The 16,495-nt window shown below is 44.2% G+C and overlaps 1 protein-coding gene across 1 annotated transcript in view; it reads left to right on the top strand.

Annotated features, from left to right (window-relative positions):
* Positions 1 to 1,685: 1,685 nt before the first annotated feature.
* The window catches only part of XKR4 (XK related 4), a gene marked incomplete at its 3' end in the record, with an annotated part of 319,753 nt that continues 304,943 nt past the window's right edge, over positions 1,686 to 16,495 (top strand). The window contains exon 1 of the mRNA XM_082601719.1: positions 1,686 to 2,511. Coding sequence (XP_082457845.1) covers positions 1,691 to 2,511 — 821 coding nt within the window. The 5' untranslated portion in view covers positions 1,686 to 1,690. The remainder of the gene's footprint in view (positions 2,512 to 16,495) is intronic.

The raw sequence follows: 16,495 nt of genomic DNA, 5'->3' as shown, positions 1-16,495 counted from the left end.
AAGACCACACTGGTGCTCCTCGAGGCAGTGTAACACGTGTTGCCTCACTTCCCTGTGGGCTTAAAGCATGTGAGTCACAGTACAATTTAAGATTTACACTCCTTGTCTCTTACATTTGCGAAAGTTAAGTGAGACAAATCAAAGTTTTCTTATCCAAAAAAAAAAAAAAAAAAAGAGGATCCAACACCTATGGGGTTTTCAAGAATCGTTTCAACCCGCAAAATGTTTCATATTCTCTTTATATCTGATTCGGTGAACCACTCCGATCACAGGTTAATTTATTCGAGTCCCTTCTGCAGTTGCGGGACTCCACAAATCTGCAACTCCTACAGCTTTAAGAGCAGGTAGTTCTCGTTTGGAGCCCAGGAGGCGGCGTCAGCTCCGGTCTCCGCCACTCCCGGCCCGCGGGCCAGGGCACCGAGGCCCGCCGCTGCCGGCCCCGCCCCGCCGCCCTCGGCGCCCAGAGCCGCCGCCCGGGGTGCTGCGCTTTCCACCTGCGGGAGGACGCGGCCCGCACCGCCGCCGCTCCTCCGGTCTTGGCCGGTTCCCGGCCGCGGAGAGCGCGTCGGGGGACCGGCCCCGCGGCAGCGGAGAGCGGCCGAGCCGCCTCCTCACCTCCCCGAGCCCGGGCGCCCGGCCTACGCGAGAAGCCGGAGCCTTCGGGCCGCGCGCTTCCTCCCCCGAGGGCGCGGGCTCGGGGCTCCCTGCGGGCCCGCCCGTCCTCCGCCGCCCGGCTGCGCGCTCCGCGCCCTCGCGCGTCCTGCCGCCCTCTCCGTCCCCAGCTCTCCCAGGCCAGACACACCCACTGCCGCTGCCGGCCTTCGGGGCCCCGGCGTCCGAGTTAAACCCAGCCTCCCGACCCTTGCCGGCCGCAGCTGCACACCCAGCCCTCCTCCCGGTCCCCGCTGCTCGGAACGAGCACAAAGAGCCCTGCGCCTCCCCAGCCCTCGCCGCTGCCACACCCGCCGGCCCCCAGCCTCCTTCGATCTCCGCGCTGGCTGGACGCGGGGCCCCCTCCCCTCTGCGCCCTCGCGCCCCTCCCCCAGTGCCGGTCACGTCCACCCAGCGGTCCCCGAACCCCCGTGGGCCGGACCCTGGGCCGTCTCCCCGAGTCCTCGGCCGCGCGTCCCGGCCCCGGCCCCTCCTCCGGGGCCCTCCGCCTCCCTCGCCCCTCCCGAGCCGGGGTGGGAGCGGCGGCAGCTGGAAGGGAAGCGATGAGGTCATCCTCTCCCTCAGAGTCAGCTGGTGGAGGAGCGGCAGCGGGAGGAGGGAGCGCGCGCGCGGGGAGGAGAGGGATGTGCAGGTCCGAGGGGCGCCGCGGCGGCCGCTGCTGCTCCTGCTGCTGCTGCTGGCGGCGGCGGCGGCTCGGGCGGCAGCCGCGGGGCCGGGACGGCGAGGAGCGCGGGCGGCGGGCAGGGGCGCGCGCCGGGCGCCGCGAGCAGCTTGGCTCCGCGCAGGCAGCCAGGCGGCGCTCCTGCCGGCTCCGGGCGCGCCGCTAGCCCGGCCCAGCGCCCAGCCCGGCGGGCGGCGGGCGGCGGGCGAGCCGGCGCAGGAGCGGGCGCAGGGGCAGCGGCAGGGGAGCCGCGCCGCCAGGGAGGGAAGCCGGGGCGAGGCGAGGCGGCGGCGGGAGGAGGACACAGCGGGGAAAGGTGCCACATAAAGGAGGGCTCTGCTCCGCTTGGGAGGCATCATGGCCGCTAAGTCAGACGGGAGGCTGAAAATGAAGAAGAGCAGCGACGTGGCGTTCACCCCGCTGCAGAACTCGGACCACTCGGGCTCGGTGCAGGGACTGGCTCCGGGCTTGCCGTCGGGGTCGGGAGCCGAGGACGAGGAGGCGGCGGGCGGCGGCTGCTGCCCGGACGGCGGCGGCGGCGGCTGCTCGCGCTGCCGCTGCTGCTGCCGCTGCTACTGCTGCTGCTCCGGGAGCGGCGGCTCCGGGGGCTCGAGCGGCCCGGGCGGCGGCGGCGGGGCGGGCTCGGCGGCGCTGTGCCTGCGCCTGGGCACGGAGCAGCGGCGCTACTCGCTGTGGGACTGCCTCTGGATCCTGGTCGCCGTGGCCGTGTACTTCGCGGACGTGGGCACGGACATCTGGCTCGCCGTGGACTACTACTTGCGCGGCCAGCGCTGGTGGTTCGGGCTCACGCTCTTCTTCGTGGTGCTCGGCTCGCTCTCGGTGCAAGTGTTCAGCTTCCGCTGGTTTGCGCACGATTTCAGCACCGAGGACAGCGCCGCCGCCGCCGCCGCCGCCGCCGCCAGCTGCCCGCAGCCCGGAGCCGACTGTAAGACGGCGGCCGGCAGCGGCTCTGCAGCCGCGGAAGGCGAGGCTCGCCCTTCCACGCCGCAGAGGCAAGCGTCCAACGCCAGCAAGAGCAGCATCGCCGCCACCAACAGCGGCGGCAACAGCATTGGGGCCACGCGGGCCAGCGGCCAGCGCAGGTCTGCGTCCTGCTCCTTCTGCCTCTGGCTCCTGCAGTCGCTCATCCACGTCTTGCAGCTCGGGCAGATCTGGAGGTACCGTATCGGGGGTGGGGGAAGAGGGAGATTTGTTGCCGCTCCTGCATCCCCACTGCTTTGCTTTTGCACAAGAAAATCGTTGAGGGTTGCCGTGGTAGTAACCCTAGTCACACTCCTTCCGGGTTTTGTTTTGTTTTGGTTTTAAATTTGTGATCACAACCTAGGGTGGGAGAGAAGTGAGGGGCAAGGGAAAGGCAGCAAAGTGGCTTTGAGCGCTCAGCCCTTGTCTTCCCACTCCGTTCGACCAGCTTCTCTATGTGCTACACCCCCCTTCCCGCTCCCCCCCCCCATTTTTAGTGATTCTGTGAGTAGGAGAGGATTCCTATCACATCTTCTAAAAAATCCTTTTTAATTATGTTGAATTTGAGGTGTGTGTTGCAGTTTGGATGGCTTCTTTTGTTCCCTGAGAAAAATTGCTAATTCTAGTTAGATGGAGCTATTGCTGTTCAAAAGTACCCACATTTTAATTCTCACAGCTAGAGAAGTACTGTGCTTCAAGTAAAGAGCTTAGTAAGGGACACACTTGTTTTTGGGGGGGACTGTGTATATCTATATCTATTTTTATATCCATCTCCAAATACCAGTAAGTACACTTTATGGGACCCAGACTTACTCGAGTGGTGCCCTTTCTGATTATCCTGCAGTGTCGCCTCAGCTGATTTCTGGGATAACTAAGAACCCGTGGAAAAGGGTGGTGCATCTTGTAAACTTTGACCACACTTGGCATCTTCATTGACTTGCTTTGCTGCTTGTTACCTGATCTACCAAGTCTTTACACAGATATCACTTCCACTTACAAACTGGAGTACAAACTGGAATATGGTTCCTTTGGGCAGAGGGAATCATCTCTGGAACCATCACAGCCTGGATTTAGGAATATAATGAAGTGGCATGCTCAGGAATGCATTTCTCCAGGTTTTATATGTTTTTGATAGCTTTTTGAAGTGATATTTTACAGCTACAAGAATTCTTTGTGTTGAAGCATTTAAATGCTAACATCCCAGAGTTTTGCTTTTTGGGTTTTTCTTTTTTGGGGGGGGTGTTTAAAATAACTTAGTAAGTAAAAGTAAAATGAGAAAACTTCCTCACAAGTGCACTGATATGGGACTACACTCTGCTATGCCAGTGTCCTTTTCAATTTTATTTGTAGTTATTTTTGTGATTAAAAAAACAACGATTATGAGTCATTAACTCTGCTACAACTCAGAGAATTTGTGGAATGGAACTAAAATCATCCTTTTCTTTACGGTGAAGTGTAGTGTTTTCATTGAGAAGAGCAAGTGTGATTATTTTTCAGTCTTTTCCGGGACCATTGATTTGTAAAGCAGGGTAAGCATTGCCACAGACAGTGACTTTTCAAACTGAGAAACTTTTTTTCCAAGCAGATACTTTCTGGTAAAGTGCTATATGATATGCAGTCAGACAAACTGATGTTGGAAACTTCCATGCTTTGGACTTAAAGGACTTTTTGAAACGTCAGTTAAATGTGATAGCTATATTTCCCATGGTTGACTATTGCAAAGGCTTGCAGCTTGGTGCTTTTCGAGTGTGAATAACTCAAAGGCTTGATTTAATTACTGGAATTATTTACGGGTTGAGATTCGTATGATTAGCAGTTTTAATCTGATAATGTGGTAAATGAAGCTTAACATTCCATTTCTTAACTTCTGCAGACTTCATGCAGGATTTGGAAATCACTCACTTTTACCTTTAAAATGTCTAGATTTATGTAAATAATGCAAACACTTCTCAGTTCTATTAACTGAAGAACTATCTATGTTTCTTACCGATTTATACTTTATGAAAAATTGAATATCAAATTCTAGTTGTGTTTACTAGACCTTCTAGACCAAACATTTTCCCAATTGAGAAATGATGTTTAATATCTCAGGACATAAAATATGGAAAGTGAGAAATAATTAGGAAAAGAAAAGGGCCTCAATACATCTCAGCGAGACCATAGCCACTGGGTCATTTGGCCACACAGCAAAGCTATGGAGGGGTGGGGGGCAGGGATGGGTAAGGTTCAGTGCAGAAGGAAAACCGCAGGCTGTCAGACAAATGCATTCACCAGCCCAACCCTTGGAGAAACTATGGTCACACATGGCTCCTTTTTGTCAAGCATTTCTACAATATTTTCCTTAAAGGCTTCAAAGTTTATTCTGCTAACACATGGTCATTTGGGAGGAGATAGTATTTCTTTAGATATATATACACATTTTTTTTTATATTTGTTTACATATTCAGAATAATGTATTTAATAATGTATATCTGAATTATCTAATCTTACTGTTCTTGGATTCTGGCTAAGATATTTGGAGGATGGTGGGGTAACTTGGTGGAAGCATGATCTAAGACTCAGCCTCATTTATTTTCTCCTTATAATGTTAAAAACAAAGCAAAAAAAAAAAAACTTTAGCCTAATGTAGGAAATTGAAATGGGGTCAGAGAGTTCTTGGAATTTAAAGCTCAGATGCATTCCGAATTGTTTCAGTTTCTCTGAGTATAGAAGATTTGAATGGAACTTGGGGGGATGGGTGCATCTTTGATAATAAACTGGTGAAATGCAGTTCATCTCAGATTATTGTACTAGACCATTATCTTTGACCACTGTGATTCCTTAATTAGGAGCATCCCTCTGCTTTTTCAAGCTTTTCTTTTCAATGCATTGTACACAAATGTTGCAGAAAGACCAAGGTATCAATGGTTCAAAGCTCAGAGTTCATTACTCATGTTTTAACATGCTACTTTCTAAGATCAATAGAATAGATTTTAGCTAGGTTGGTAACTGTTCATTGTATTTCCATGGAATTCAAGTTATTTTAGGTAAGGGTCAGATTCTAAAAGCTCTCTGTAGATAAAATCCTTTGAAATACCATCAAAGTGTTTGCTTGCTCAGAAATAGCTGTTTGAAACATTTTGGACAAGATTTGCATGTATTCATACATTTATTACAAATGCAACTGCTGAAAGCAATGGTACATATTCGTTTTAATTAACGTTTACTAATGGAAAAATTAATGGCAGCTTTTAAAGTCGCAGGAGTTGATACTGGGAAAGAGCCGTTAGAAATACTGAAGTGAATTTTTGCTACCATGTGAAAAGAGCAATTGTGACTTTAAAGGAACTGTGTGAATGAATGAGGAAGTACTTTTTTTTTCTTGTCACATCATATGATTCCAGAAGTTACTAAGGGTGCAGTTCAGCCAGTGGGAATCAGAAACGTGCAATCAGAACAGCTTATAGTCTTCATAATACCCACGATCGATTATATCTGGACGTCTTCTTCCTTCAGAGTTTATGAGTTACTCTTCAAGTTTGACCTGAATTTCTCCTACACATGTACATGTGTAGGTACGTACATATTTAGTTGTTTTCTAGCAAATAGGCACATGGTAAATGATAACTCCGTGGATGGTAGAATGGGGAGTATTTTTACCATTTTTGGGTTTGTTTCTGAATATCTTATTGTGAGAGTCACCTGATGGAAGAACAGCTTTCTTGTGTTTCTCATGCTTGATCCCCCACGAGGTATTAACATGTGTCCCATGTTCAGGTACTTGGGAAAATGACGGGTTAAGCAGAATTAAGCAGATCTCTCCACAGCAGGACTTCTCAGAGCCTTTACTTACTAAGCTGTTGTGCAGTTGTCAGTAAGTTTTTAAAGGCACAGCTATTCAATTCTCTTGTAATCATGTGGCACACAAAGCACTTTGAGAAACATTGTTCTATGCCATTCTTCAACCTGCCCAAACAAGAATTATAATAACAAGAAATTTATGTGGCACTTTAAACATCTACAAATATTTTTATACTTCTCTCTCGTCTAAGCATTAGTACCTCTGTCTATGAGAAAGCTGGCAGAGAGATTACTCAAAGATTACTCAAGATTGCTTAAACTCAGATTAAGTAACTGGCACAAGATTACCCAACTATTATGTGATGTAGCTCAGAGTCAAAACCAGGCCTGTCTTACCCTAAAGTATTTTTCTGGTTCAATTAGCTACCTCCAAATGCCAATTTGGATAATAAGGACAACAATGTATAAAAATGACAACTTACCTTCACTAAGGTTGGCAAAGTTCGAGAGACAGCTGAGTTTAGACAAGTTAGGATGTTTCTCTAATATACACCAGTGGTCCAATGGCAGAACGGAGGCTGGAGCTCAGATCATCTGACCAGTGTTCTTCTTCCTACACCACTTGGACACGCTGAGGTTGTTGTAGTGGCATTAATGACTAAATGGCACAATGTATGTGAATAAGCAGAAAGTGCTTTGCAAATGATAAAAAATTCTAGAGATAAGGAATGGGTAGGAAAATAACATACTGGGTACAGCTGCGAGTGTTGAAAAAGTACCTTATTGATACTGAGTTAGTTCTGAATTCTGATATAGGTCAAGCAAGATTGGTGCCCTTTCCTGAGTTTATTGAATGGTCATTTCCCATATATCTGTGTTCCCTCTACTGCTTATTAATTCATCTATTCATCTGTATTGAGTACCTGCTCTACGCAAGGCACTATGCTAGTTACTAATCGCCCCAAGATGAATAAAGTACACATCCTCTTTCAAGGAATCTACTGTCTGATGAGGAAGATGGAACAGTAAACACACAATTTCAGTACTGGGAAATAAGCACTCTGATAGAAACAGGAAACTCAAGCCACCTTCGTGGTTCATGTAAGACTCTGGAGCAGAAGATGTTTGAGCAGAGGTTGTGATGGTGGGCAGGTCTGCTACTGGAATAAAGTGGAGGTTGGCAGTGAGGGCTTGGATATGACTGTGCAAAAGGGCAGAGAGGCAAGAAAGAATAAGGCAGGTTAAACGTGCCCTTCGAACAGAGAGAGCAATTGAGAGACAGTAGCTAGAGGTGAAGATGGAGAATTAGTTGGGCTGGACAATGAAAGGAGTTTAGATTTTATTCTGGAGGCATTGAGAAACCACTGAAGGATTATAAGGGTGAGGATTGTTGACAAAAGTGTGAAAATATTGTTTTATTCAAAGGAGTGGCAAAACGTTGAAAGATTCAGAGGAAATGTCATCAATCCCTCTCTAACTCGATCATGTCCCTTTCATTCATAAAAGTCCATTGATTTTAAACGCATTGAGTGTGGATGTAATTGGAGCATATAAATAGGCCCAACATCGTGGGAGAGTTGTAAACAGATTGGTTGAAATTCATTGTATTTATACCAAAGTAAATTATTGGCGCAAGTTTACTTTGCGTTACTTTTTGAAGAGATTTTCCTTAGGATATGGTGGGCTTCATCTTATTGAAATCCTTAGAAAAATTTTCCTTGTATTTGTGTAACACTTCTATTTACAGAGGGTTTCCAAGTTTTCTTTCTTATGTGACCCTCAGACTCATCTTTGAGGTGACACATTTTGCCTATGTGGAAATTGAGACAGAATTTTAAATGTTTTTCTCTTTAGGTCACGTGGTTCTGCACAGATTCTAGGCTAGACTTCAGTACTGAGGTGGGAGGGAGAAAAGGGCACATGGGAAATTGTTGATGTAACTGAGGATGATTTGGTAGAAGAGAAACCTGAAAACTTGAGAGCTCTCTGGTACTGAAGGATTCTAATGTGGAAGAAACTTTTGCATCAGCCCTCTGGGACAAAATGGATAGGATCTACAAGAAGAAATTTTGAATTAATGTAAGGAAAACATTTTTAAGTAGTCATAAGTAGTTCAGCTAAGATTCCTTAGAAGTAACGAGTTCCTCATCATTGGAGTGTCTAAGCATAGTTTAGAAAACTGTAAGCAGAACTATGGTAAAAGATACTTTATTATACAGAGGGTTGGACTAGATCATCTTCCAGCTCTGAAATTTTATGACAATTTCTATCATTACATGCTGCTCCAAACATAATGAACTAACCTTTGCTTTTTTTGCATAAAAGAAGTAGGAGTTTGCTTGAATTACTGTAGCTGTGTCACTTTGAAATCTATTCATTGGTTATGGACCCAGTATCTTCCCTGGAGCATCACAAATCCACACCACAGCCTTGAGTGCTGAGCTTGGTATTTAAATCTCTGAGTTGGCTCACAGATATAAATCCACACACAATCAGACAGTCCTCTGTCCATTTGCTTGGGTTTCTGTAAGAGCTGGAATAATTTATGCATAAATCTGTGTGGTAAATATAACTATTTCAGTATCCTTGTAATAAATGCAAAAGCTATAATTTTTCCATTCACTTGAACTATACACTTACAAGGGTAAAAAAAAATGTTATACTTCTTATACCCCATGAAATTGCAGGCTACTATCAGAGCAATTGAAAGTAGTATCTATGCAAATGGATGCTATCATTTTTGAATAGCGTCCACAATCCTTGGGTCAGTAACTGTGAAGGTCTTTGCTCAGTCACTTACAAAAAAGGTCCTTATTGTTTGAATATCCAAGTACATGACTTCTGTTAAATATGTTCTATATTTTTACAGTTTGAATGGAATAGTCTACCAATGAATTTAAATAGCACCAGTCACTGAGTAACAGATAAATACTAGAATGATTCCCCTTTATATGGAATCCCAGACCAATCTGATTAGCACATTTCCCTGACTTGTTTTAGAATTTGAATAGCACACATTCTAAGCTTATGGAAGGAAGACTAGGTATTAGAATCAGATTTATTACTCTGACGTATTATCAGATAGAAGGTGCAGTGTGGTGCTAGTCATGCTTCTCAGGTATGATCTTGGAAAATAGTTGGAATGTGTTGATGGATTTCATGGGAAAAACATTCAGTAATTCTCAACAGGAAGTATTCTCTTGAATGGCATGCGTAATTCTGACTACCACACCATGTGACTTCCTTCCAGCTGTATGATGGTGTCCTTGGGAACTGTTGGCATGGCTGGTCGGGAAGAAGGACCATGGGCAAATCCTCAGGAGGTTACTCTAGTAGTTGTGGATCTTACGTGTGTAGGCATACATGTTCAGTGAATATTTGCTGATCTGTGAATGAAGCCCAGGGGTTATTATTTCTTCTTTGCATGAGTGTAGCTGCACTTGCTGCCTGGTTGCTTCTTGAGTTGCTAATGCTACAGTGAATCAGAAAAGGTGCCACGTTATCTAGAAAGGATACAACAAATCATGCAGCTCTTTTGTAGGTTACTAGTGCTAGGAAAGTGGGGCTGAGTTTCACAAAATACTAGTTATCCTCTGAGAAAGATGCAGCTAGATGCTCACCTTCACTTACCTGTTCTTGCTGATAGAAAAGTCAGACTGGGGAAGCTTTGGGATAGATATTTTTCACTTAATTCTTACGTACTCTTGACCTTCTGAGAATACACCTGTATACAGAATGATTTGGGGGATTTTTGGTGCTCCTACTTATCTACTCAAAGAAAAGCTGTAGCTTCTGCTATTATGATGACCACGACCATCAGCACCATAATTGTTATCACCATAGAACATTACTTCCATGTCCAGTGTACATACAGAACTCATACAATTACTGATGGTGAGGGATAATAAAGATGGGTTAAAATGGAAATGGATCAGTCCAGAAATCCTCTAGAGGCAAGAGGTGGCCTGAAGGACAACGGTAGATCTTTTCTAACCCTGAGATGAAGGCAGAGGGTCACAGTTAGTGTATCAGCAATGGATCTTATTTAGAGGGGCAGCTGCCTTTTGGGGAACTGGACTAAAAGGGGATCAGATGATTTGGCCACTTGGGGGCTCAGACCCCCGGCAGTCACCTCCTGTCCTGGGTTTACATGTGACAGCATCTGCCAATGGCCCCCCAAGTTTAGGTCTCCTTTTGGTTTCCTCCTTCTGGGTCTTAGTTTTCTACCTGTATGATGTGATTAGTCAAAAATAGTGTCCAAGGTTCTTTCCAGGCTTAAAATTCTGATCCTGCTCTTATTATGAATTCTTTTTTGCTTGTCCAGTCCCCAGAGTATATGCACCAGAAAGTCTGTTCTTCTAAGGCCATGACTACAGCATTGTGCAAGTCAGTCAAAGGGGATCTACAGGGGGTTTCCAGAGTTGACAGTATTACTGTCCGAAACCCAGGAATCGGTATTATATGTGGAGAGAGAATCTTAAGCTTATTTGTATAATACAACTTATTTTGTATCATTTCAAATTTTAGTTATAATCAAATTAAACCATTTTCATTAAAACCCATATCTGAGTATTTGAAGCTGATGTTCAAAGTGTCCCATATCACTAATTTTAAGAGATGTACCATATAGACTTGGGAAGCCAGAATTGCCTTCTGCATTTCATGGGGGGTGGTATGTACAGCTGGAGTGCTAGGATTAACAAATAGGAACAATGCTTCACAGGCTTAAAAAGAACTATCCATTAGGTCAAGGAGAAGGCTGTTGTCAGAGCTAGATTTGCTTTTAATTTAAAAGCTTGTCCTGGGTTACACTGTCACTGATTTAATATGCTGGAAATTGAATTAAACACTATACAAAGATACTGTATCCAGGCCTGCACTTGTTGAGGAACAGGGCTGTGTTACATTCTGCCAGAAGAAGAGATCAACCCCTTAACCTTTCCCAGTTGGGGATTGCCTGGATCTTTAGGATGTTAGAGATCTGTTGTGACACTGCACAGTTTTCAACCTCACGACAACATTTCAGTTTTTTACATTAAAAAAATTTTTTTAAAACATTTATTTAAAAATTCTCTGAAGTATGTCAAACTGTTTTCCCCCTTTTATGATTCATAAGTAGGCTGTCTGAATCAGTTCTACTTCTTTTGCTTACTTTATGTATTTGCAGTGTTTTCCTGTCAGGGGAATCCTTCTACACAAACAGAGCAGTGGGCAGTGTGTGGGGTGGGTGAGGATTAGTCAGTCAAAATCAGGCATATATAGAAAAAAGGAGGATCTACAGTGAATATGAGTCTAAAAAGGCTTGAGCTGACTTTGATTTGACTTCCCATCAAGTACATTTTTTTAAAGTGTATAATATGATGTTTTTTTTAATTCATTCTTTAAAAAAATGTTGTTATGGTAATAACACTTCACATGAGACCTACCCTCTTAATTAAAAATTTTTTAAATTAATTTTTATTAGAGTATAGTTGCTCCACAACTCTGCGTTAGTTTCTACTGTACAACAAAGATGTACATTATTTGCTTTTTTTTTTTTTTTTTTTTGCGGTACGCGGGCCTCTCAATGTTGTGGCCTCTCCCGTTACGGAGCACAGGCTCCGGACGCACAGGCTCAGCGGCCATGGCTCATGGGCCCAGCCGCTCTGCGGCATGTGGGATCTTCCCGGACCGGGACACGAACCCGTATCCCCTGCATCGGCAGGCGGACTCTCAACCACTGCGCCACCAGGGAAGCCCAGATGTACATTATTTAAGAAGGAAAGAGTCACCTTTCTGAGCCCCCAGCCTAGGAGATTTCATCCGTGTAAATAGCAGTCTATTCCTCTTTCTGCAGCCTAGACAACAATTATGAATAAAGATATCAGTTTTGGGCTCAATTCTCTACTTTCCAGGTCTGTTCTCAGTAGCAGAGAGTCAATACTCAACACAAAGGTAGCCACTGTGGCAGTAACAGTTAAGAACAGCCCCTCATCACTTCCTTCATTAGTTCATGGCATAATCACTGCATCAGTGTGACAGCAACAATGAAGAAATGATCCTTCAGGAAAGAGGGGAAGGGATTCGTAAAGCCTTCCTTTGTCTTGATAGAGTTTTCAGCTGATTGATTAATTTGCTGTTTTACCGAAGTAAAATTAATAACAATCATTTTTTAAAATGTAGGTCAATTCTAGAAAACTCTCCAAAGTGATTTTTAGTACTTGGGTCTGTTGTTATAAATTAGGAAGGATGTCCCATAGGGTTTCATATCTCTAGGGGATGTACTGCTATTAAGAGTGGCAGCCACAGATATCCTATGGGATTTTTCCTGAATCGGTTGGTGATGGTCAGGTTTCAAAAACTGAGTTCTAGATGGGAACAGGTAATATAACACAGTCCCAATGAAAGCATAAATATTAGTTGTGTTCCTGCTTCTGAAAAGTAAACAGTCATTACAATTACTTAAGGATATACTAATATCTATCTATATCATATGTAGAATCTAAAATATGATACAAATGAATTTATTTACAAAACAGAAACAGATTCGACTCACAGACATAGAAAACAAACTTATGGTTACCTGAGGGGAAAGATTGGGGAGGGATAAATTAGGAGTTTGGGATTAGCAGATACAAATTATTATATATAAAGTAGATAAACAACAAGGTCCTACTGTGTCGCACAGGGAGCTTTATTCAATATCCTGTAATAACCCATAATAGAAAAGAATATGAAAAAATATATGTCTATATTTATATGTAGAACTGAATCACTTTGCTGTCCAGCAGGAACTAACACAACATTGTAAATCAACTATATGTCAATAAATAAATAAATAAATAAATAAATTAACTAATTAAGATTGGAATCAAATGAGTAAGGGAGAGGAAACCTGAAGTTCTGATCAAGGAACTATGTCCAAATACCCTGGAAGCTATCATTTCCTCCCATTCTCTGATCTGCTAGTAGAAGAGGTGGGTATTATGGCTCGAGCATGAATTGATTAGTTGGAGGAAGAAAAAATAGAGCCATGAGAGAAAGGAACGAAGATGGAGAATTGTATTCCATACTCAGAGGATGAATTTTTAATCCTTTGTCATAGGAGTGGGAAAATTATACTGATCCCCATTCTATAAGGCATCACAGCAAAGTTTAAAGCAAGGCTTCACCAGCCAGGCTAAGTTTCCATTAGATGAGTTTGTTCTGACAGCTCCAGCTGTGATGATGGTCCCGTTTATAGGATCAAGTTGAGACTGAAGGCACCAGTGGGGTCTGCAGTCTGAGGGACTCTGACCTGAGTCCTGGATTATCACACAGGTCAGAAGAGGGCAAGTCAGCTGGCAGAGGGTCAAGGCCAGGGCACATCGTCACAAAGGGGAACATATTAAGAACCCAGGAATCTAAGCAGGGACCAGAAACAAACTTGATAATAGTAAAGGGAGGGTAGAATCTGAGATCAAGGTCATCATGCAGGCAAACCATGACACCCGGACTTCAAAGTGTAAAACCAAAGGGAGATTTGTTTCATTTATGTTCTCGTTATATTACTTCTGTCTGGTCAGGTATCAAGAGTAGGGCCTAAAACTGGAGGTTGAGTTCTAATCCCACTGAGGGGAGGGCAGAGAGCTGGGAGTGAAGGCAGGTTCTCACTCATCCCCTGTTGACACCTGCAGATTCATCAGCAGCCCATTGGCCGAATCACTCTGTGGTCACTGTAATCGGTTGCTGAGGATAAAATGACAGAAATAAGTGACCAGTGATAACCTTTTCGCCATGTTTTCCACAAACATCTGCTTAAAATCATAGTAAGGAAAACATGTTAAAAAGAATATGCTCTCAAAAAGTTTATGTGGAATCCAAAAAAAATGTTACAAATGAATTTATATGCGAAACAGAAATAGACCTGCAGACAAAGAAAACAAACTTATAGTTACCAGAGGGGGAAGGGGGAGGGATAAATTAGGAGTTAGGGATTAACATATACACATCACTATATATAAATTACATAACCAACAAGGACCTACTGTATAGCATTAGGAACTGTACTCAGTATTCTGTAATAACCTATAAGGGAAGAGAATCTGAAAAAAATAGATATATATGTATGTATAACTGAATTTCTGTGCTCTAAACCTGAAACTAACACAATGTTGCACATCAACTATACTTCAATAAAAAAATAAATGGTAAAAGAAAAAAAAAAGGTTTACCATCTAGGAAAGGAGGCAAGTCGCTTTCATACCCCTGGAATCTGTGATGAGGCACTGAGTGAGCTGTTGCCTTGCTCAAGGTAGGGTCAGCAACCAGCAGCCTTAGCATCTCTTGGAAGCATCTCAGAAATGCAGAATTTCAGGCTCACCCCTGATCTACTAAATCACAACTTGCATTTGAACAAAATCCCCAGGGGATTCGTAGGCATTTTTAAGTTTGAGAAGCAGAATAGCATCCATTCTGCTACAGAGGAGGGAGGACCCCTTTCAGCTGAAATGGTCAGGGAAGGCTCATCTGAGCTGGACATTCATGGAAAATATACTTGATCCAGACACCGTAACTGGCTTTCTCACTAGTTATCACACCCAGTACGATAGCTTTCAAACCGTGCCAGTGATAGGCGCGCATGTACACACCCAGGAGCCTCCTCATAGACAGCATTGTAAGCAAAAGTATGACAAACAAAGTGAAGGATTTTAGTAAAATCTTTATTCAAACTCCATTGTTTTATGGTTTTATTGTTCACAACTGTTGACTGCCCTCTGCTCACAGTTTTATATTCTACTCAGACCTTATGCCATCTGGTCACTTGGGATGGAGGGGACAAGGGGTGGTGAGAAAGGGACCAGACCTTCTCAACGGAGGTGGACACTAGGGAAGCATTGGGTTCAGAGTAACCAGACCGTGAGGTTAGAGAATGAAAAGAGGGGCATGGCAGCTCTTGCCAAGAAAGACATAATGATTGTCATCTTTGCTCAGAGAGGCGGAGCTAGGCTGGTTGTGGCATCCTTATTCTTACTTTTCTGAGAAAGGAGCAGCCTTGAGGGTGAGCAAAGATGTCCCATCACTGGGTGTCGGGGATAGTGGAGCGGGAGGTCAGGTTCTGGGCATCCCTCATCCTTAGCTTTTAGTCTGCTGGACCAAGGAGCTTCTGCATCTTCATGGGAAAGAGGAACCAAGAGAGGAGAAATAGAAACGAACTAGGAACCCAGGCCTGTAAGACCAGGTCCTGTCCAGGAGTTGGCAGGGTATTTTTATAAAATGACGTGGGAAGACTTCTGATGACCAACCTGCTGTGTGCAATTCAGCTCTTTATGGTGACCCATGAGGCTCACAAGGCAGGCTATGCCATGGGAAGAAATATGACATCTCAGCCCCATGTCATGCTTTACTGTTTGTCTTCCTAAGTGAGAACCATAGCATCAACAACATGACAAAATATGCCAGTGTCTGGGTTGTGGGATAAAGAGATAACGAGGGTGGCGCCTTATAAGATGTATATTTGGGTAGATGTGCGATCAGTTTCCTTATTTCACATTAAACAAAATAGAAAAAGATGGCCTTCCCAGAAATGCTTCTTCTCAAAGTAATAGTTTTCTAATTTCCCTTTCGTACAACATCTAGTGTTGCTAGGCTGTCATTTCTGTTGCTAGGGTTCCCTCCCCCATCTATGTGCTAGGACATGATTGTTTCATTCAGTGTTCTTAAGTGTTTCCATGGAGAGTTCCTAAGTTAAAGTTTCTCAGTCTGCTTTATCAGTAGGTGTGGTCACCCTGCCAGGCTCTAGACCTACATGTCTTTCCAATATGGTAGCTATTTCCATGGAAATGTAGTTATTCTCGACTGAGGTGTGCTGTCAGTGTCAAACACCCAGGGGATTTTGAGGACTTAGTGTGGAAAAAAAGGGGATGGTAACTATCTCATTAATAACTTGAACTGATAACATTTTGGATATATTGGGTTAAATAAAATATACTGTTAAAATTAATTTCACCTGTTGCTTTTTTTTTCTTTTTAAATGTGACTACAAGAAAATTAAAATTACAGACGTGGCTTGCATTGTATTTCTATTGGACAGAGATGCTCTAGATGGTGTGAGAGCTCAGTTCTTGAGGAGTGAGAAGAGGATAAATCCAAAGTGAAGTGTTTCAGAATATTAAGAATTTGCTAGAAGTTACCAAGGAAAGAACACTGAGTTGTTTCACTGCTGAGGCAGGTTGACTTAATGGGTTTTGCAAATAAGGTTACCTGCTGGTAAAAACTGGGTCTTTAGGAGATAAAACCCCTACTGTGGGTGCGGCCCATGGTCTTCCCTGCTTCCTGCCTTGCTTAAGGCCCAGACACCCGCTGTGCTTCTTTGGTGGTTTAATAAATAATTCTTAATGATGACAGTAAGAACTAAATCTTTGTAAGTGCCATTGTAGCTTG

This window comes from Mesoplodon mirus (assembly GCF_964341445.2).
Source record: "Mesoplodon mirus genome assembly, chromosome: 16".
Classification (NCBI taxonomy): domain Eukaryota; kingdom Metazoa; phylum Chordata; class Mammalia; order Artiodactyla; family Ziphiidae; genus Mesoplodon; species Mesoplodon mirus.
Note: the sequence above shows the minus strand (reverse complement) of the source record. Positions and strands in the feature narration are given on the sequence as shown.